Raw genomic sequence first — 22,829 nt, forward strand, 5'->3', positions numbered from 1 at the left:
GTAGACCTCACCAAATCGGTCGAGCCAAAGCCCATCGATCCAAACAGGGGCATCGAGCCAAAGACGCAGGCTCTGGAGACACCTCTACCAATTAAACAGGTTACCGAACCGACGAAACCACTCGGTCCAAAAATAGTGGTGAAACCTGTAAAAGACGTCGGACCGACAAAACCTATCGGCAGCCTCAAAAACCGATCCAAGCACCAAAAGCGGTGGAACTGAGTAAAGGCATCGAACCGAAGAAGGTCAAACCAAACACTACGGTGCCAAGGCAAAAGACTGTGGAAGAGGAGATCATCCATCCAGACCCATCCACAGAAGATCAGTCAAAACTATATATCGACCCAAATACTGGGAAAGTGACTGTTTATAAAAGGAAGAAAAGGCCAGTGCCTACTGAAGGCTTTTCTAAAATTCCACTCAAAAAGTAGAGAGACTGTGCTACCTCTCCTATTCTTTTCCAACCTATCTCTCCAGCTATGCCTGCTACTCCATACACACCATACTCATCTGCACACTCTGACTACAACCAAGATCAAGATCAGGATGCAGATGTGGGTTTAGGAGATATACAAAACCCATATGTAGACCCCAATACACAACCATGGGGGGGTGGAGGTGAGCCAGACAATGAGGGGGCTCTACCCATTACAGACCCTACTGTATACCCAGCTAAGCCATCACCCACAGAAGACACAGTGGCTTTTAACTCCTTAATAGACAGAGCTGCAAGCTACCATAATGTAGACATTCATTCTGATGCTATAGAAGAGGACTTTCTATTTGATACGCTGGCAACATCAGAAAGAAGTGTCAAAATTCTCCCCATGTTAAAGGGCGTCCTAAAGCACGCAAATGACATCTTCAAAGACACTGCTAGATCACGTGTCATCAACCCTAGAATAGAGAAGAAGTATAGGGCTGCACCAGTAGACCCTACATACATCAAGGGGCAACTGCCTTTAGACTCATTGGTGGTATCCAATGCACGAAAGCGTGCAAATTCACAAACAACTGGAGAGGCTCCTCCTCCTGACAAGGAGTCTAAGATTTTAGAAGCATCAGGCAAAAGAGTAGCAGCTCAAGCAGCAAACTCTTGGAGAATAGCCAATACACAGACCTTGCTGGCCAGATATGACAGGGCACACTATGATACTTTAGAGCAGAGGTCTTCAAACTTTTTTATGCTAAGACCCCCCTTTCAAAAGATTTTAGGCGTAAGGACCCCTCTTGAAACAAATTTCTGGAACCTGATACTCCTCATCCTCGACAACCATAAACGTCCCCAATTCCCACGGCAAATGATCTTTATGGTGGTGAAACAATATTAAACTGTACGGGCCGCCATGCGCATAAATGTAACCTGCACGGGTGCTGCACTTAATGTAGTAGTAGCACAGTGCCCGGTTAATTTAATATGCAGGTATACCGCGCTTGATGATGTAGTCGGCACCCACTTTCATCATTATTTATTTATTTATTTAAATCATGCAACCTGGCCTTCTTAGTGCCTCATTTAAACATGGCACCCGCTTAATTAAATACGTATAGGCTCCACAATTCCTGTTGCAACACGGCACCTGTGGCACGCAGCCCAGCTTCGGAGCTGCAGCCAGTTGCCGAGAGAGCAGGGTGAAAGTGAAATGCTCTGCCTCAGAATGCTGTAGGATGTCCCGAGGATCAACGGACATGAGGCAGTTTTCTGCAGGTAAAGTTCCACTGGTTAACAAAAACGAGAGTTGGACTCAGTACTTAAGTAAGCAGTAAGCTAACTTAGCACTCTTCTACAGCAACACATGTTAAAGAGCAGTGCATGCTGGTTCCCATCAAGTCACTATGCGGAAACAGCTTCTTTAATATGATGCATTGTTATCTTTACTCATTAACTGTAATGATTTGGCAATAGCAGCTGCATTGCATCCTGGTAGTTAATTTCCCCAATGCTTGCACGCACGTACTGCAATGCATCAAAATCGTATTTTTACATTTTTAAGATATGGGCTTTTCATGAAAATATGTGAAATACATAGCTAAAACTAGCAATGGGATAATTACAGGCCCAACGGAGCTTCCCATTAATAGCATATGCCTATATTGCAGTCTCTATTGGTATTTCGCTGGAAGTAGCTCAAGTGGCTGTTAGTATTTCTAAGATGAGCAAAATTGATAGAAGATGGCGGCACTCGGGGTGTGTAATGTTCATCAAGTTAATAAAGTGAACCGATGGTAAGTATTTTTGGGTGCCAGGAAATGGTCCCTTCCGGTCGGTAGGGACTGGAACTTGAACAAAATACAAAGGAGTGCAAAGGGGGCTTGCACTGTTTCCGAGGGCACTCCGGTTGGAGAAAAACTCCTAGATTATGATTTCATCAGTACATTTCATATATGAAATGTACTGATGAAATCATAATCTAGGAGTTTTTCTCCAACCGGAGTGCCCTCGGAAACAGTGCAAGCCCCCCTTGCACTCCTTAGTATTTCTAAGATGGCCACTGCACCTTGTGAGAGATCAGCCTACTCCTGCCCCTGACAAAAGGAATGTTTAGTGAAGTAGAGAGAAGAGAAAGTGTCTGTTGAGGCCCCATTGGACATCAGCTTGGTTAGTAGGAGTCTCTCCCATGGGCTGCATCCATACTAACACCTGTGAGGTCATTGCAGCCTCATACTGTCGGAGGTACTGGGCTGTTAGCAGTTGAGCCAGACTGGCTTAGTGTGCATGTTTAGGGTCAGTCCTCTCTAAACTCTGAATTCCTGGTGATGTCTAAATAACTGCACTATGGGAGCAAAGACAAGCTAAGCGATTCCATACACACAGAAATACTATATTTTGCTTGCCACCGTTACAACTTCGGAGCAGTTGAGGACTTGTGACAGGACCACACAGAAATGTGAGTAAGGTTAAATGCCAACTGCTAAGCAGAATGAGATATAAAAGCTCATAATGTGCTTATTGCGGGCACTTTTTCCTTACATAATTACTCCAAAATATAAATAAAAACATAATTTATAATACCTATAGATTTTACTTTTATAAGTGCGCGACATATTGTATTGTAAATGCTTGTTCTTGCTAGTTACTGAAATTCAACACCTCTTTCCCGATAGTAAGCGCTATGTAAATATATTTGCAATTAGAAGCACGCACTTCACAGCTCGTCACTAAGCTTCCAGGGAGGGATTCAATCAATGAAAGTCAGTACCAAGCATTCTTTACATCTACAAATTGCCCTTTACACTTTCAAATTAACCCGTAGCGCACACATTTCCAGTCCTTTCAGGCAAGCAGGCAAACCTTGCCTAGCTGTCTGATCAGCTCCGGTTTCACAGCACAGGAGAACACTTCCTGAATTGCAATAAAGCTCGAAGTATTTTAATTTCAAAATGTACTGCCCAGGGACGGTTTACTTTTCCAAGAGGCCTGGTGGAAGTGAGCCCAGGGAATGCGCGACCCCCTTCCCAGGACTCCACGACCCCCCTGGGGGTCGCGCCCCACAGATTGAAGACCTCTGCTTTAGAGGGACTTGTCCGATACTTACCCGAGCCTTACAAAGAGCAGGCAGATGAACTTATACAAGAGGGAAAGCTCATCACCAATGCCTCCATTAAGTGTGCTCTAGACGCAGCAGATACAGCTGCCAGATCTATTAACACAAGCGTACTGCTTAGAAGGCACGCATGGCTTCGCATATCTGGATTCAAAAATGAAGTACAGGCCACAATTCTTAACCAGCCTATAAATCCAGATTTCTTGTTTGGTCCAGCAGTTGACTCAATTCTGGACAAAATGAAAAAGGACAACTAAACGGCAAAGTCCTTGGGAGCCCTTCAGTCCCAACAACACAGAGGCTCCTTTCGTCGCTCAAGTTATAGAGGAGGAGCGCGAGGTAACACATCGCAGCAATCCTCCACTTACAAAACTAATACGCAATCCACATACAATAAAAACAAAAACAGGGGTGGATACAGAGGAAATAATACAAAGGGCAGGGGTCGGGGTGGCAATGCCAATAGATCCTCCACTAACACCGAACAGTGACTTCTTGGCACTACCCCCAGACCATATAACACCAGTCGGGGGAAGACTACAACATTTCCTGCCAGTCTGGTTAAACATCACTACAGACAGGTGGGTAAGGCAAATTATCCAACATGGCTGTTGCCTAGAACTCACGTCAACACCACCCAACATACCACCTGTGCACCGTCCCATGTCGCAGGAACATATAACATTACTGCAGCAAGAGGTCATAGTATGCTACAAAAGGGGGCCATAGAACCAGTCCCACTACAACACCAAGGAACGGGAGTATACTCACTATACTTTCTCATTCCGAAAAAGGACGGTTCACTCAAACCAATATTAGACCTCAGGCCCCTCAACCTGTACATATTGTCAGAGCACTTTCATATGGTCACTCTCCAACAAGTCTTACCACTGCTTCGCCAGGCGGACTTCCCTGCAACTCTAGACCTCAAAGACGCATACTTTCATATACCAATACAACCTCCTCACAAAAAGTATCTAAGGTTCACTATTCAAGGACAGCACTACCAGTTCAAAGTCCTACCATTCGGTGTAACAACAGCTCCACGGGTGTTCACCAAATGCCTAGCAACAGTGGCGGCACATCTCAGGAGACAACACATTCATGTGTACCCATATCTGGACAATTGGCTAATACATGCGCCATCATCCCAGCAATGTGCCAGGCACATGTCAAAGACCATTCATCTCCTGCACAGGCTAGGCTTCTCGCTAAACTACCCGAAGTCGCACCTGCAACCCTCCCACGTCCAACAGTACCTGAGAGCAACAATAGATACACTAGCAGTGAAGGCATATCCGAACGCAGCACGAATAAACGGAATGCAAATGTTAATCCAAAAGTTCAGACCTCAACACTCATTGCCAGCTCGAGTGTTTATGCAACTCATAGGCATGATGGCCTCGTGCATATTCATAGTCCCTCATGCCAGGTTACACATGCGTCCGCTCCAGGAGTGCCTAGCAAATCAGTGGAACCCGGCTCAGGGGCAATTACGGGACCTAGTGTTGGTGACCAGTCGAGCATACAACTCTCTGCATTGGTGGAATCCACAAAACCTTTGCAAAGGACGACTGTTCCGAGAGCCTGTTCCACAAATAGTGATGACAGCGGACGCATCCCTGTTCGGCTGGGGAGCCCATGTCCTGCATTACACAGTTCAGGGACTATGGACTATACAACAGAAAAAGATGCACATCAACCTTCTGGAGGTGATGGCAGTCTTTCTAGCCCTAAAAGCATTAAAAAAAACACTTATGCAACAAGACTGTGTTGGTTCCGGACGGACAACATGACAGCTATGTATTATATTCAAAAACAAGGAGGGACACACTCCCCACAGCTGTCGCACCTAGCTCAAAGCATGTGGAAATGGGCCATTCAGAGGAACATGTTTCTCATGGCAGAACACCTCCCAGGCAAAGACAATCAAATAGCCGACCTGCTCAGCAGGCACAGTCTACAGATGCACGAATGGGAGATTCACCCCAATGTGCTCTAACCATTCTTCCGGCAGTGGGGACAACCGGAGATAGATCTGTTTGCCACAAGCGAAAGCGCAAAATGCCAGTACTTTGCCACCAGGTTCCCACATCCGCAGTCGCAGGGCAATGCTATATGGATGAACTGGTCAGGCAAATTTGCGTATGCTTTTCCGCCAGCTCCATTAATACCGCTAGTGGCACCCAAAATGCGCCAACATTCGCTGACGCTAATCCTAGTTGCTCCCACATGAGCGAGGCAACCATGGTACACGACGTTCCTAGAACTGTCAGTGGTGCCTCATCAAAGACTGCGACTAACACCCAGTCTTCTAACTCAGAACCATGGCGAAATCCAACACCCAGACCCGCAACAGCTGAACCTGGCGATCTGGCTCCTGAAATCCTAGAGTTTGGATACCTGAACTTGCCTCCAGACTGCATGAATATTATCAAAGAGGCAAGAAGACCCACTACCAGGGCATGTTATGCAGCTAAGTGGAAACGCTTCGTCATTAACTGCAATAACAACGACATAAACCCGTTAGACGCTTTGACACAAAACATCATTTGCTATCTCTTGCACCTACAACGTTGCAATTTAGCCTACTCATCCATCAAGATACATCTAGCTGCATTAGCAGCATATCTCCAAAACAGGCAACACCTTTCACTATTTAGAGTGCCAGCAATTAAAGCATTTATGGAGGGACTTAAACGAGTAATTCCCCCAAGGCACCCACCTTCACCAGTCTGGAATCTAAACATCGTTTTAACCAGACTTATGGGACCACCTTTTGAACCACTACACTCGTGCGAACTACAATTTCTTACTTGTAAGGTGGCTTTCCTTATTGCCATTACTTCACTTAGAAGAGTTAGTGAGCTGCAAGCCCTAACTATTCAAGAGCCATTCATTCAAGTACATGCTAATAGAGTAGTTCTCAGAAAAACCCCTAAATTCATGCCAAAAGTGGTATCCCATTTTCATATAAATCATACAATAGACCTGCCAGTGTTCTTTCAAAACCCACAGACAGTTGCTGAAAGGGCCTTGCATACTCTAGATGTCAAAAGAGCTCTGCTTTACTATATAGATAGAACTAAGGCATTTCGAAAGACTTAACAGTTGTTTGTTGCTTTCTCACCTCAACACAAAGGCAACCCTATTTCAAAATCAGGTATAGCCAGATGGGTCGTTAAGTGCATTCAGATATGTTACTTCAAGGCAAAACACACCTTAACAGTTCCCCCTAGGGCGCATTCTACATGCAAACTAGGGGCATCCATAGCTTTCCTAGGAAATATTCCTTTACACGAAATTTGTAGAGCAGCCACATGGACAACCATACATACATTTACCAAACACTACTGTGTAGATGTACATTCCAAACAGCAAGCTGCTGTAGGACAGGCTGTTCTCAAAACTTTTTCAGACTGCTGCAGCTGACACAGGCAGCCACCGCTAGGGGAGATACTGCTATACATTCTAAGCACAGATATGAATTTAGCATCCCACATGCCTCGAACGGAATATGCTACTTACCAGTATGCATCTGTTCTTGGCATGTAGGGCTGCTGACATTCATATCGCCCACCCGCCTCCCCGGTGCCTGTCGCAGCTGTAGCATTCGCTCTTTGCATGGGCATCTACTGTACTATACTCCATCTCAGCCACAATGGTAAAAAACAATCTGAGCATGGAGAGGATGCCCATGCGCACTGTAGTCCAAGGGAGGAGCCACCTATCTCGTGATACTTCGAAGACTCTTCCAGGACAGCAATGTGCAATCATCCGGACCCAACACTAGGCTGCGATCTATGCACAGATATGAATGTCAGCAGCCCTACATGCCAAGAACAGATGCATACTGTTAAATAGCATATTCCTTTTCCTTATCAACAGAATAAGCTCTTATGAAAAGAACCACAGTTGAATAATCCTTCCACAGTTTTGATCTTGCTACTCAATGTAGCAATTCTCAGAAAACACCTGCTGGCAGTTTGATTGCATCATACTAGATTATTCTGACTTAAGCTGGGATATTTAAAATGCCTGCTAATGTTGAGCCATTTGACGAAGATGTCTACTATTGCTCCTACGGACACTTTAACGTTCCCAATTTTATCCCTGGCTCGATGACATTCCCAGTTGCACATTGTACAATCTAATTACATGTTTTAGAGCTTGACAGTCAGTGTACTCTGTCACAGACGCAAAGAAGTACCCTGTCTGCCAAACCGTCAGTTCACCCACCCCATTTACAGACTGGTCGACCCTGTGTATTCTGTTGACAGAGACTGGCTCTGTCAATGAAAAGCTCCCTCCAATGGACTGACTGATTACAAGCTGTCGGAGGAAGGGTTTGATGCTTTCTGCCCTATTGAGGATGGGTGGTGTAATGTCCTTTTTTCTGGTAAAGCCTGGCAGAGCGGGACAGAAAAAAACAGGACATTAACACCCCTGCCCTCCCATCCCTCCTGCCTCCCCCCAGCAACCTGGAATGAAACTCTCTTGATTTATTGTTTATAAAAAAACAAACTCCTCCTTTGAGAATTTGTTTGTGAAAAAAAAACGTTGGAAAAGTTGGAAGACTGTCGTCAGAACAGATGGTGGGCAACCATCAACGTTTTTGTACTTTGAAAGGAACTGCAGTGATGGCCAGTCCTTTCAAAGTGTGCAAAGAGGAACACTGGGCCTGCATTCATCTCTAAATTAGGTGGATGGTAGTCTGTCACGCTGACAGACTGTACCCTGTCCTGAAAATATTAAATAAGGCCCTAAGTTACTGTCTGCAAGGTTGATGCAGTTTGCCAGCAGTACTTCCTTGTGATCTTTCCCATCTCGCCTATTCTTTTTACCGTAGGCTCCATTTTTTTCATCTGCTCAGATGGCTTGTTCTTTACTTTCTATGTCTTTTTCTCCATTTACAGATGCATTGAATTATTTAAAATTAGGACCTAACAGTCGGTTTATACCTCTGCAGGACAAGCTCAAGGGATTTTTCTCAGCCGATTTCTGAGAGGTTGAAGGAAATGCATGAAATATTTTCTCATCATACGCCATGTGACGGAGAGGAAAATAATTACTCTAAAGGTTCGTTTTGTTTATTTATGTATGTTAAGTTTAAGTTCTGTGACTGTTCTCATGTCTGCAGCATAGTTTCTCACCGGTTTATCTGAAGTTAATTTGGTATTGTATTAGAATATCATTTGTTAGCACCTGTTTGATCAGCCATAATTAGAAGCTGATAGGAACATTTTAGGGTCAAGGTGAAATACACTTTAGTTGCTGTAAAAGTGAAGCTTCTTTATGTTCAGCTAGTATTTTTCAACCGAATGTTGCTCAGGTGTGTGATTACAAGTGTAACAAAGTGGTACCTATGTCAGTGGTCCCTTTTTCTGTCGCTGAATTACAGTCTGTTGCATTTAATTAATTTTCATTGGGTAATTTAGTTAAAAAATGAACTGTAGATAAATGCTCATTGTTACAGAATCAAATTTTATATGGTACTTAATTTTTTCAGAAAGTGTACAGTACAAAACAAAGGTGTCGGAAGCTAGAGTTTTAATTGCAGGAGATTTCAACACAAAGCTATATGAACCAAAGCTTTTGTACAGAGTTTACAGACCTTGTTGAAATATGTGCAGTACTTAAACTGTTTATTTCAGAGTTAAAGCAGTAACACATTTTTTGAATTGGTTGGGTGGGTGGAAGAGACATTCCTGAACAACAAAAATCATATGTTGGCCACATGCTGTTTGACTATAGAGAACATTATGGTTAACATAGAGAACTTCCAGTTCGATGGCATGTGTGGCTGTAGCTGCCCTGCATACTCCTGCCATCTAGTGTTGGTTACGGAGTTGTTGACTCCTTTGTTAGATTGTTTTCTCTCCACCATTGGGTTCGGACGTGTGTGCCTTTGCTCGGTGTTTCAACTCCGTTCTAAATGATTCTTCAGTTTCTTTACTGTCTTCAACGGTATTGTTTTCGATCGCACTTTCCACTTCTGCCCTACACTCGAATTTGGTTGGTTCGGACTTCAACTGACGGCCCTTCGGCCCCAACTGTCTCAGGCCTACCTTCCCACGTGTCACCGCCTCCATTGAAGATGTGCTTCTAATGGAATGTACAATGTTTCGATTCTCCCAGGATTGCCATGCAAAATACCCGCACTCTGATAACACCTCGTGTGCAATCGGTGCCTTTCGTCCAACTGTAAATAAGCCTACTGTGACAAATGTGTTGTGTCGGACCAAATGGAACCTTTGGGAACAAAGAGCGTGTCCGTTGGAAATTTTTTGAAAGAGTGGGGATGACACTCAAGACCTTTTCAGCGAGGAACATGTATAAGAAGAGCCAACCGTCGAAGAAAAGGAGACTTTCTTTGCCAATGAAAGCTCCGACATAGAGCTGGAAATGAAGATGCACAAACTCACATCTGGCCAACATGTGAGTACTTGACCCCCAGCCCCTGCTCACACATCCAGGTTGGCCACAAAATATTCCCTGCTTCAAATATCAGAGGTCTGCGGACCACCACTGCTTTCGGGCCATGGTCAGATCGTAGCTCAGGCTACAGAAGTGCATATACATCCACTTCTACAGACGCATCCACTTTTCCAACAAAAACAATCCCAGCCCACATACAGCAAGGGTTATTTCAGAGGCTCCTTTAGAGAGGGAACAACAGAGGAAGGGGTAGTGGTGCAAAGTAGTGACTACCCAATCTCCCCCCCCCCCCAATCCCCGACCACACAACAGCTGTCGGGGCAGTCCATAGTTATTATACCCGGTCTGAGATTCCATCACCACAGTCAAGTGGGTACTAGCCATCATCCAGCATGGCTATTATCTGGAGCTCATTACCGCATCGCTACTGGCGTAACAAAACTTGATGGAGCCACCCTGCAAGGTACGTGGAGGGGCCCCTCTGGACTCAATTAGGAGCTCTCCATCCATCGTGCTCTGCGTAGGGGGCCCTCTGGAGCTTGGGGGGCCCCCCCACAGCATGCACTGCGGCGGCCTGTTATACACCACTGCTCATTGCCCAACATTCCACCTCGTTCTCACAGGTTATGCAGGCACATCTAAGACTTCTCAAACGAGGTCCAAGACCTCCTTCTCAAGGGGGCCATAGAACTTGTCCCTCTTCAACAATAAGGCTCAGGCGTATATTGTCTATACTTTCTGATCCCCCAAAATGATGTATAGCTGACCTATCTTCGATATCAGGCCTCTAAACCACTACATCCTATCAGAGCACTTCCATATGGTCACTCTACGGGATGTTATTCCACTTCTCCAGCACGACGACTTTATGCCAACACTAGACCTAAAGGAACCTCCTTTCACTTACCAGTACACCCTGCTTAACACAAATTCCTCCGATTAGTTATAGCAGGCAAGCACTACCAATTCAAAGTACTTCAGTTCGGGGTGACTACAGTACCTCGTGTGTTCACCAAATGCTCTGCAGTGGTCACAGCACATCTGTGAAGACAAAATATCCACTTATTTCCATACCTGGATGATTGGCTCATCAAGGCCAGCTCCCACAAGCAATTCCAATAGCACACTTAGTGGACAGTGGATGTGCTTCACAACCTAGGGTTTACCGTCAATATCTCCAAGACTTACCTTAAACCTCTACAACTTTAGCTTTACTTGGGAGCATTCCTAAACACACAGTTAGGATTAGCCTACCACCAATCCCACTCGAATTTAGAACTTTGAGGTAACTCTACCCTAGTTCCAACCAAAACAAACACTCACACTAAGGAATGTTATGCGTCTTCTAGGAATGATGGCATCTTGCATTGCCATAGTCCCCAACTCATGGTTATTCATGGGTCCTCTACAGCAGTGTCTAGCTCACCAGAGGTCTCCATCACAAGGTCCCCTCGAAAATCTAATGTTCATATACCACCAAACTCACTGTTCTCTGCAATGGTGAAACACCAGCAAGCTGTTAAAATGGCAGCCTTATCTGGACTCGGTTTCTCACATCACTCTCACCACAGACACAGAAAACACTGGTTGGGGTGCCCACCTACAAGACTTGACAGCACAAGGTCTTTGGAGAGCCAAGGATCGATCTCCTGGAGCTTTAAGCAGTAGATCTAGCACTGAAAGCTTTCCTTTTTCACCTGTCACACAAGGTTATCCTCTTCCTGACAGACAATATCACAGCCATGTATTATCTGCCAACGTTGAAAGGTGACCTTTTTGCCACAGAAAAAACACAAAATGTCTAAACTTCTCTCCCAGGTACCCAATTAGGAAAGTGCCCCATTTTGCATGGTTGCCCCCCCCCCCTCCCCACCCCCCACACACACACATTTTGCCTGTTGTTGATGCTCTTTGACTAATTGTGCCCTGGGTTCCTGCTAACCAGGTACATAGAGCATATGTTCTTTCCATAAAACTGTACCTTTGCAACCCCAATTGGCAACTCTCTGGCCACATGTAAGTCCCTTGTAAGAGGTACCATGGGTACCAAGGACACTGTGACCAGGCAAGTCCTCTAAGTACTACCTACTGTGCCACCCTTAGAGGCCCCTGTTTCTTAACACAAACACACTGCCCTTGCAGGCCGGGTGTTTTGGTGCTGAGAAAAGTGAAGAGTAGACATGGCCATTCCTACAAACCACTGCCTATGGTATTAGTAAGACACCTCTCTAGGTGGGTGCACTATACCATTGGTGGGGGTACAGGTGCATGAGCTCTGTACACCATACAGTCTATAAGTCCATTCTTAGACATTGTAAGTACAGCAAAGCCATATGGAGTATATGGTCTTGGAGTTTGTCATTACGAACACTTTACAACGCTACTAGATCTCTGTAGTTCCAGATGAGAAGCTACCTAATAGGCCAAACCTTCCCACTCAAAATCAAGGACAAATCAGACACCCAGATCCCAAAATGCTCAACCTAGCAATTTGACTCCTGAGATCATAGAGTTTGGCTACCTAAACGTACCATCAGAATGTATCGACATTCTCAAAGAAGCAGGCAAACCCTCAACTAGAGCCTGTTATGCTGCAAAATGGAACCGTTTTGTTTGTTACTGCCAGTCTAAACAAATAAAACCATCAAAGACATGGTACAAGACATATTCTGCTACCTACTTCATTTGCAAAAGGTAAATTTGGCCATCTGAAAGAAACACATAGTGATAGATTCCTTACCTTAGAATTACCCCCAGGCGTCGGACTGGATCCGGAAAGTTTTTGTCAACAGTACCCCTGCGCGTCAGAAGGTGGCATTGTGCAGCTCCGCGTCAGTTGTTGGCGTCGTGGTCGCGGAGATGATGTTGCGGCAGCTACTAAGATGCCGCCCTCGCACGCTGATGTCAGTTCTTTCTTTTACCGCACCAGTAAGCGTAGGTCTGGAGAGAGTGTTACCCCAAGTCATTTTTGAGAGTGGTACCCCTGTTTTCAAGTCTTGCGTGGACTGTCATCGGATGATGTCGGTGACTGACCCGCACTGCGTGTGTCTCTACTGGGTGGGGAGTGACCACGACCCCAAATTGTGCCCCGACTACCGGGCCATGGCGCCGAAGTCTTTGCGGGAGCGGCCCGAAAGTTGCTGAAGGTCCGGCAGTCGGCTCCGCATCGCTCAAGGTCCCGGTACCATGGGAGGTTGAGCGACTGGTTGCGGAGCCATCACCATCGTTTTTCTTGATCGAAGTCTTCACACTCGGGGTCAGGTAAGACGAAGCACAACAAGTCGAAGAAGCGTCATCGCTCAACGTTTTCCCCTTGCCCGTCGCGCGACACGGCTGAGGGTGCGGGTGGGGCCTACCCCGCAGCTCCTGTGGAGCCTATGGTTGTGCCGTCGGCCTACCTGCCCTTCCCGGGTCCGTTGGCAACTCCGGCCCATCTGCAGGAATTTCTGTCAGCCATGGCCCGCCTCTTTAGGCCGTTGGGCCCTGCCGGCGCGCCTTCGGGCCCCATGGGTCCGACTGGGGGTCCTCGCCCTTCAATGTCGGCAGCTCTGGCTCCGGCATCAATCAATCAGTCAATCTTAGCATTTGTAAATCGCACTACATACCCGTGATGGTCTCAAGGCGCTAGGGGTGGGTGCTGCTACTGTTCGAAGAGCCAGGTCTTGAGGAGTCTCCTGGAGGTTAGAAGGTCTTCGGTCTGCCGTAGGCGGATGGGGAGGGTGTTCCAAGTCTTGGCGGCGAGGTGGGAGAATGACCTGCCGCCGGCGGTCACAATTCAGATGCGGGGGCGGTGGCAAAGGCGTGGTCTTCAGAGCGGAGCTGGTGGGCGGGGGTATAGAGGCTGAGTTGTCTGATGAGGTACGCTGGTCCGGTGTCGCGTAGTGCCTTGTGTGCGTGAGTGAGGAGCTTGAAGGTTATCCTCTTGTTCATGGGGAGCCAATGCAGGTCTTTCAGGTGGGGTGTGATGTGGCTGCGGTGGGGGATGTCGAGGATCAGGCGTGCGGAGGCGTTCTGGATGCGTTGGAGTCCTTTCAGGAGTTTGGCCAGGGCTCCTGCGTAGAGTGCGTTGCCGTAGTCCAGTCTGCTGCAGACAAGGGCCTGGGTGACCGTCCTTCTAGTTTTGGTGGAGATCCACTTGAAGATCCTGAGAAGCATGCGGAGGGTGTTGAAGCAGGAGGAGGAGATGGCGTTGAGCTGCTTTGTCATGGAGAGTGTGGAGTCGAGGATGACCCCTAGGTTTCGTGCGTGGTTGGTGGGTGTAGGGGGTGCTCCTAGTGCTGTCGTCCACCAGTAGTCGTCCCAGGCCGAAGGGGTGGAGCCGAGGATGAGAACCTCCGTCTTGTCCGAGTTCAGCTTCAGTCGGCTGTTCCTCAGCCAGTCAGCGATGGCCTTCATTCCTTTGTGGAGGTTGGGTTTGGCAGTGTTGGGGTCCTTGATGAGCGAGAGGATCAGCTGGGTGTCGTCAGCGTAGGAGAGGAGAGGTCGTGCTGTCGGGTGACGTGGGCGAGTGGTGCCATGTAGACGTTGAACAATGTTGGGCTGAGAGATGAGCCTTGGGGTACGCCTCAGATGATCTTGGTGGCTTCGGAGCGGAAGGCGGAGGCAGACGCTCTGGGTTCACCCGGAGAGGAAGGAGGTGGTCCAGTCCAGGGTCTTCTCTTGGATTCCGGCGTCGTGTAGGCGTTCTCTTAGTGTGCGGTGGCAGACTTTGTTGAAAGCGGCTGACAAGTCCAGGAGGAGGAGGGCTACGGCTTCTCTGTTGTCGAGCATGTTCCAGATGTCCTCGGTGGCGGCGATGAGGGCAGTTTTGGTGCTGTGGTTGCTGCGGAACCCTGACTGGGATGGGTCCAGGATGTTGTTCTCTTCGAGGAAACTGGTCAGTTTTTTGTTGACGGCCTTTTTGATGACCTTCGCCGGGAACGGGAGCAGGGAGATGGGTTGGAAGTTCTTGAGGTACTTGGGGGTCCGCCATGGGTTTCTTTAGTAAGGCGTTGATCTCTGCGTGCTTCCAGCTCTCCGGGAAGGTCGCTGTCTCGAAGGAGATGTTGATGGTTTTCTGGAGGTGGGGTGCGATGGTGCTGCTGGCTTTGTTGTAGATGTCGTGTGGGCAGGGGTCTTCCGGGGAACCGGAGTGGACGTGTTCATGATCTTGATGGTGTAGTTGATGTTGGTCCAGGCGTGCAGACGGTTGGTGCGGGTGGTGGTCACACGGTCCAAGGATCCAGGCCTGGATCCTGGTTTGCGCCGGTTGACCCCGTTACTCCGACCCTACCGGCACCACCTCCGACATCGCCTGTGGCACCGGATGATGCCACCCCTGGTTTTAGCCCTGATTTTGACGTCGATGGGGCCTTTACGCCCCTATGTCTAGCTTCCTTATTTTCGGCCTGTACATCAGCCTTCGGAGGAAGGGGAGGACTGGGATGGGTTTGAGGACCCTCTCACAGCTCAGTGTGAGTATGACCCAGACTCGGCAGAGGAACTGGAAGATGCCAGTATTCTCGACACCTCTCCTGACCTTGGCATGCTAACTCCTCCTACCGTGGCTACGGAGGAGGGTGCAAGTTATGTAATGGTGTTGCGTAGGCCCTCAACCTCAAACTCCCTACCGTGGCTGTCAGGACTAACTTCCTGACAGAAGTGCTTCAGCCGGCGGCTACCTCTGCGGAGCCACTGCTGCTGCCTTTTAATGAGGCACTTTCTGATTTCCTTTTGAGCACCTGGTCCAGGCCCAACACAGTTGCTCCTGTGGATAGGAACATGGCCTGTCTCCACCTCAAACCTGCTCCTGCGAAATCCCGGTGTGTCTTGCAGCCAGCAATCCCGAAAATCCCAGAGGACCTGCCTTCAACCACAAAGACTGTGTCTCCTGTGAACACCGGATCTGTTCCTCTACAACCTCTGGCTCCGGCCGGACACCGCAAATCTGCACCATTTCCCAGCCCGAGGTCGAGTGGGCATCCACCCTTTTAGCTTCAGAATTTAAATATTAAGATAGCCCACTACCCAGAAGGGGTGTCACTGAGGTATTTGTAATAGAAACAACCATGACTGAAGCATCCATCATAAGCTATCTTTATGGATCTACCATATTAACAGAGTGGGAAGACCTGTTTTACAATTTTTACAGAGCACACACAGTCTTATGCAAATTACATACTTTTAATCATGTGTTTACCCCTTAAATTGCATTCAGCCCTCCCAACTCCCCATCACTTAAGCATTGATTTTTTTTGTTGATTTTTTTTAATTGAAAGTACAAAAGACAAATACAAAGATGAATAATCTTTTTGAACACGTGCTTGCCCCCTGCCCTCCCTCCACCTCGACACTTAAAACATCAGAGTAGGCACTGGTTGATGAGTAACCTGTTACAGGTATTCAATGTCTAATGTTTCGAGAATCAAGAAAACAGTGGATAAAGGGAAAAAGGGAAAAAGACAGAGAGAAAGAGAAAAGATGAAGAAAGGAAAGAAAGAATGGCTGATAAAAGTAGACATAACAGTACAATATAACTTATAACATTAAAACTTGCTTATGGCATCAGCAGTATGAATACGAGAATGTCTCAAATAAAATCAGACGAAATCAGACATTATTGTGGGTACACTAAATATCCCTCAGAATATTCCTCAGAAGAACAAGAACTATCGCTTAAATGGCTGAAGCCCCTGTTAAGTCTATCAATCTAAGCCAAGCGGATAACGGTTGCCAGATAGTAAAACCCTTTTTTCCCCCCTGTTGCCCATTTTGGAGAATAGCCTTTTCCATATTACAAGTAGAGATCAATCGAGCTAGCCAGTGGGAGAATAATGGAGGGTTGGGGTCCTTCCATGATGAAGTTATACAGAGACGCAGAATGGTCATAGCTACAAAGATAAGTGCTCCTCCGTTCTTTCTGCTGACCTTGTTCTGCGTACCTAATAAAACAGTTGGGGGCCTTAGTTGAATTTCCTGTGATAGGACTTAACTAAAAAAGTAATCTATCTGACCCAATAGAGGCATAAGTTGTGGACAAGTAGCGAACATATGAATCGAGGTCGCGCTGAGCTCTGCACACCTGGGACAGAGCGTTCCTGCCCCCGTTCCCCATTTTGCAACTATGCCCGGTGTAATATATAGGAAGAAGGTGCAGAGTGTTGAGGCCCAAAGTTATCCAATAGGGGATAGCGGGCCTCCAGTTGGTGACTGCTGAGGAGCATGCCACTTGGTTGTGGGAGCAAAGCTCCTGGACTTTAGCTCAGGGCAAATGGGGAAACAAAGTAGCACCAAAGGTGCACTCTCAGCAGCACTAGGACGATCTGGTGCAGTGTGCTGTTTTGATGCCAGGCGCCCTATTGTTTGCAATGGGGAACCTCCGGTTTGCAAAGGCCCTGCATTCTTGGGGACAAATGTATTCTGGGTGCGACCAGCTCTTCAAGAGGTAAGTTGGGATCTTGGGTTTGAGGCAGGTCAGGGGTCGCCGGATCTCGGGTCAGGATCGCCGGGGAGACCTTCTGGTGGTGGTTTGCCCACTCGACCTCGGGCCGTGAAATGGTGCGGATTTGCGGTGTCCGGCCGGAGCCCGAGGTTGTAGAGGAACAGATCCGGTGTTCACAGGAGACACAGTCTTTGTGGTTGAAAGCAGGTCCTCTGGGATTTTCGAGATTGCTGGCTGCAGGACACATCGGGATTTCGCAGGAGCAGGCTTGAGGTGGACACAGGCCAGTAGAGCTGCTGCCAAGTCAGTTGCTGTCTTCTCTCGTTAGCTTTGGCATGGCTTTTCGGTCCTTCTTCTTCTTTTCCTGTAGTTTCTTCTGGTCTCAGGAAGCAAGGTTCAGGGGTGCTCCTAAATATTAGATGTAGGGGTGTTACAGGTAGATAAAAAGGTTGAGGCAAAGGGTCCCTTCCCAGTGGGAGTGGGGCATAAGCCTTTCCCTGGTTGGCTGAGTCCCCCATCCGCAAGATGGCAGGGTCTGGGAGTTGTGCTTCACATTGCCTCCCCCACCTGAGAGGTGGGGTTGGCAGAGGTGGGCACACCTCTCTTCCTCACTTGTTTTTCCTGCCGGTTCTCTCGCCCAAAGTGGGGGTCAGAACCAGTGGGGACCAGCTGCTGAAGCAGCAAGTGGCCTTGGGAAGCTCACAAAGGCGGCAAGCCTTTGAAGCTTACTGTGCTGAAATGTTTGATATCAAACTTCTCAGTTTTCAGTGTAGCCATACTGGTGCTGTGGAGTTCGTAATGACAAACTCCCAGCGCCATATAATCTTAATGGCAGCACTACAGTTACAATGTCTAAGAATGGCCTTATACACTGTAGGGGTACAGGGCTCATACACCTGTACCCTCACCGCTGGTATAGTACACCCAGCTAGAGGGGTGACTGATCTCTACCAGGGCAGTTTGTTGCAGGCATGGCACACAGGGATGTGTGCCATGTCGACTCTCCACTTTGTTCAGCACCAACACACGCAGCCTGCAAGGCAGTGTGTGAGTGTGAAGGTACAGGACCTCTAAAGATGGCACAATAAGTGCTTCAGCATTTAGAGGCCTTCTCTGGTCACAATGCCCTTGGCACCTGTGGTACCATTTACCAGGGACTGACCTGTGGCCAGAGATGCCTATTGGGTTTAGGCTTCAATGCAGTTTTAGGGAAAGAACATAGGCCCTGGGTATCTGATTAGCAGGAGCCCAGGGCGCACTCAGTCAAAGCACATCAGCAATTCAGCATACAAAAGTGGGGGCAACCATGCAGAACGATGGCACTTTTTCACAACCTTGTATTGGGAGGAAATACAGACTGTCACTAACTTACCCTATATACATCAGGGGTCACCCCTGCAGACTCCTTAGTCACAAGTGCCAGGAAAACAGGTACAGCACAGGGCACTGGAGAATCACCTTCTCCAGATAAAGAAAACAAGAGGATAGATGCTTAGGATAGATGCTGCAGGCAAAAGGGTGACAACAGGGCATGCCAACCATTGGAAGATCGCCATTTAGTGGGGCTACTCTTCCGATATAACGGAGCAACCTGGGATGACATGCAGGAACTGATGCAATAGCTCCCAGATGAATATAAAAAGCGAGGAGAAGACTTGGTAAATTAGGACAGGCAATATCTGATACCACAATCAAATATGCACTAGACGGGGCAGACACAGCTACAAAGGGCGTTAATACCTCCATCATGGTAAGTATACATTCGTGGTGACACATTTCAGGCTTCAAACCATAAGTGCAGCAAAACATTCTGAATGTCCCCTTTGATGGGGAAAACCTCTTTGTGTACGCAGCTTGAGAAAATAAAAAAAGACTCCGATCAATGTGTGCCGTACAAACAACACCTCAAAAGCAGCAGCCCTTTCGGTGTTACCAAGGTAGAAGAGCTACAAAGCCTTCTGCCACTGGCAACACACCATGTTAACAGCAGCAAAAACAGTACCACCAGCAAAGCTGTGGCTACTATAGAGGCAGATACAAAAACAAAGGCAAAGGTAGAGGTACGGGTGATTTCTGATATTTGCCGCCCTTTTATGAACCCCTTTTGGTCCGAGTGTATCAGATTTGGCATTACCAAAGCCAATCTCCCTGCTATTATTTGTGTGAAAATTTTGTAGTCACAGTTTAGCAGAGATATGGGTCTATATGACTCACAAACTGTGGGATTTTCTCCTGGTTTTAAAATAATGCTGATAATAGCGTCGTTCCAGGAGTCTGGGGTTTTATCCTTTTCCCTATAGATTTTGTTTAGTAATCTCGTTAGTGGAGGGGCTATAATTTCCCTTAGAGCTAAAAAAAGTTTGTTTGGTAAGGCGTCAGGTCCGGCTGCTTTCCCTTTTTTCAAGGATTTCAAGGCCGTTTCTACTTCTTCCGTTGTTATTTCTGCGTTCAGCTCTTCGCTCTCCAAGTCCGACAATTTCGGTAGATTTAAAGAGTCAAGATACTTTCCTAATTGCTCTGCAGAGGGGGAGGAGTCTTCCATATACAGTTTAGAGAAGAAGTTTTCAAATTCCTGCTTGATTTCAGATTCATCAGCGGTTACACCTGTTTGATTGCTAAATTGAATACTGGCTATTTTGTTTCTGGTCTGTTCCGTTTTGGTTTTCCAGGCCAGTAGTTTTCCGCAACCCTCTCCATACTCGTGGATGGCTAGTTTACTAGCTTCCCACTTCATTTTCACTCTATCTTCAAGATAATCTGCCAGTTTTCCTTTTAGATCTTTCCTCTCCATCTCCAGCGTATTTCTTATTTCCAAGTTTTGTTCTGTATTAATCTGCACATCTAGTTGACTTATAGTTTCTTCCTTATCTCTGATCTCTTGTTTAGTGAGTTTTGATCTGTAAGCCCCCAGGTTTATGAGTTTACCTCTGATGACTGCTTTATAGGTATCCCAGGTTATTTGGTCTGAGGTGCCTATTCTATTATCTTCAAAGAAATTGGCTGAGGTTATACTCAGCTCTTCCCTTATTTTTGGGTCCAAAAAAATTGTGCGGTCAACTGTCCATCTAGGTTGAAGTTTATTTATTTCCGATTGTATGGTTAGTTGTACCGCCGAGTGGTCGGACAGATGCTCTGGCAGGTGGTCCAGCACTTTGATGTTCTTGTGAAGAATTTTACTAATCAGAAAATAGTCTATTCTAGACTTATGACCTAGTTTTTTGTTGTGTAGAGTAAATGGGTGTTCCTTGTTTCCTTTCTCTCTCCAAATGTCGATCAGTTCTAGGTCGTTTTTGTAAATGCTTAGCCATTCTTTCATTTTTGGCAAGCTAGATTGTCTTCCGGGGGGGATCTATCTAAATTAGGATCTATCATAATGTTAAAATCGCCTCCCAAAATTATTGGATCAGATGTAGTCAAAAGTTCTGTATATAATTTCTGTAAGGGATTTGGATCATCCGTATTTGGTCCGTAGTATCCCGCTATAATAAAGTTGTTGTCACAAATTTTTACTCTTGCTACGGCCCATCTGCCCTTGTTGTCTACTACTTTATGTATGACTTTTACATTGAGCGATTTTTTAAAAAGTATTGCGATACCCTTAACATTGCAATTTTGATTTGTGCAAACGCAGATATCCACCCAGTTCAGTGATTTTATTATTTGTTCCCATTCATTGTTTAGGAGATGAGTTTCTTGAAGAATGATAACTTCGTTATCCGCTGACTTTAAATATTCAAAGATCCTCCTACGCCTGCTAGATGTTCTGAGACCATTTACGTTCCATGATAGGATTTTAAATTCCTTCGCTATTTTAGTCATGCTTTTTTCTTTTTTTGTAGGTTTAGTTCCCGTTCCATTTTTCCTTGTCGTTCTCTTGCACTCCTTGTTGCTTCACTTTTGAGGATAATTTATTCAGTTTTTTCCCTAATTTGCCCCCCGTCCACGGTGTCTTTTTTATTTGGTTTTGTATTTTTGCTGTGCTTGTCTTTCCCCTCCCCGAGGAAGCCTCCTTTCACTCTCTTGGGCGGTATTGTTCGCCCTTTCGAGCTCCATAATTCATCTTTTTATTGCGTTTTCTATCTTAAATTTATGTTTTTGTCCGTAGCTGTTCCTTTATCAGTTGTATGAAATTTTCCACTTCGCTAGGCTCTCTGATATTGTGCATTTTGTTCTGCCACATGATTCTCAGAGCAGCGGGAAATCTCATCTGGACCGTGGCGCCTAAGGTTTTTAATTCAGCCATATATTGCCCTAATTCCCACTGTCTGTCCTGGGTGGCTTTCGACATATCTGATCGAATCCTGAAGGTCCAATTATCTTTCTTTAGTGAGCTGCTCTTTAATCCTTCGCTTAGAATTCTTTCTTTTAGTGTGTACGTTTTTTAAAATTTATTAAAATCTTTCTTGGCGTCTTCCTATCTCTGCTCTTTCTGAATGGATCTCGGTGCACCCTGTGGATGTCATCACTCAAATTTATGTCTTTGGTCCATGGAAAATATTCCTCAAGCAGAGATATGGTAAATTTCCTTATGTCTTGCCCTTCCAGATTTTCTGGCACATTTAGAATCCTAAGATTATTTTTTCTTGCTTGATTTTCAAGCGACTCTAGTTTTTCCTTGGTAGCTTTGTCCGCGGCTCTTCATTTCCTGATTTCGGATTGGTTAGAGTCTACTTTTTTGTTGAGGGACACCACCTCTGACTCTACTGCAGACACTCTGTCCCCTAAAGCACTCAACTTTTGGTCTAGGGCCTCACAGACTTCTTGAATCTTGGCCTGGTTGGACTCGGATATCAGAAATTTCTCTCTCATCTCTCCCATAACCTTCTCCATTAGACTTTCCATGAGTTTTCCCGTCTGCTCAAGGACGGTCTGCGGAGGAGGGCAGTTAGCGGCGCTTGTACCTGGTTCATTTACGGATTGGAGTGGTGAAACCTCAGGAGCCTCTGAACTTTCACTCAGCGGGCTCATGTTACTTGGTGTTTCTGTGCTCCTTTTCGGAGTTTTATTGGTCTGACTTTCAAGAGTATCTTCGGAATGGGGTACTATGGTGGGGGGACTTCTTTCTGCTACTCGCTGGGGTTGTTGCACTTTAAAAAAAAGATCTCAGCGAGGGTGTAATTTTGAGTTTATGCTCAGGGGGGGCTGCTGCCTTGTCTGATCTTGGTTTGGGCTGACGCTCCCGATTAGTGGTACCTTTTTTAGTTTTTTTTTGTACTGGCAGGGTCACTTGTTTAGATGGCTGTGAAAAACTTTGTTTAGGGAATTGCCTATTTCTAAGGCAGTAACTCGATTTTACTCTCCCCCCTTCCTCAGATTCTAGTCTTCCTGTTTGATTCTTCTCCTCAACCTTATTTCTTGTCTTATTTGAAAAAAAATCTAATGCTTCTGATCCACTCTCCCTTATGCAGCCAGCTTTTTCTACTTCT

At 46.4% G+C, this 22,829-nt stretch overlaps 1 protein-coding gene across 1 annotated transcript in view; it reads left to right on the plus strand.

Annotated features, from left to right (window-relative positions):
• The window catches only part of RBL2 (RB transcriptional corepressor like 2), a 1,013,578-nt gene that overhangs the window by 452,962 nt on the left and 537,787 nt on the right, over positions 1-22,829 (plus strand). The window contains exon 10 of the mRNA XM_086945179.1: positions 8,515-8,624. Within this exon, the coding sequence (XP_086801305.1) occupies positions 8,515-8,624 (110 nt within the window). The remainder of the gene's footprint in view (positions 1-8,514; positions 8,625-22,829) is intronic.

Source organism: Lissotriton vulgaris, chromosome 12, assembly GCF_964263255.1.
Source record: "Lissotriton vulgaris chromosome 12, aLisVul1.2, whole genome shotgun sequence".
NCBI classification, from domain to species: Eukaryota; Metazoa; Chordata; class Amphibia; order Caudata; family Salamandridae; genus Lissotriton; species Lissotriton vulgaris.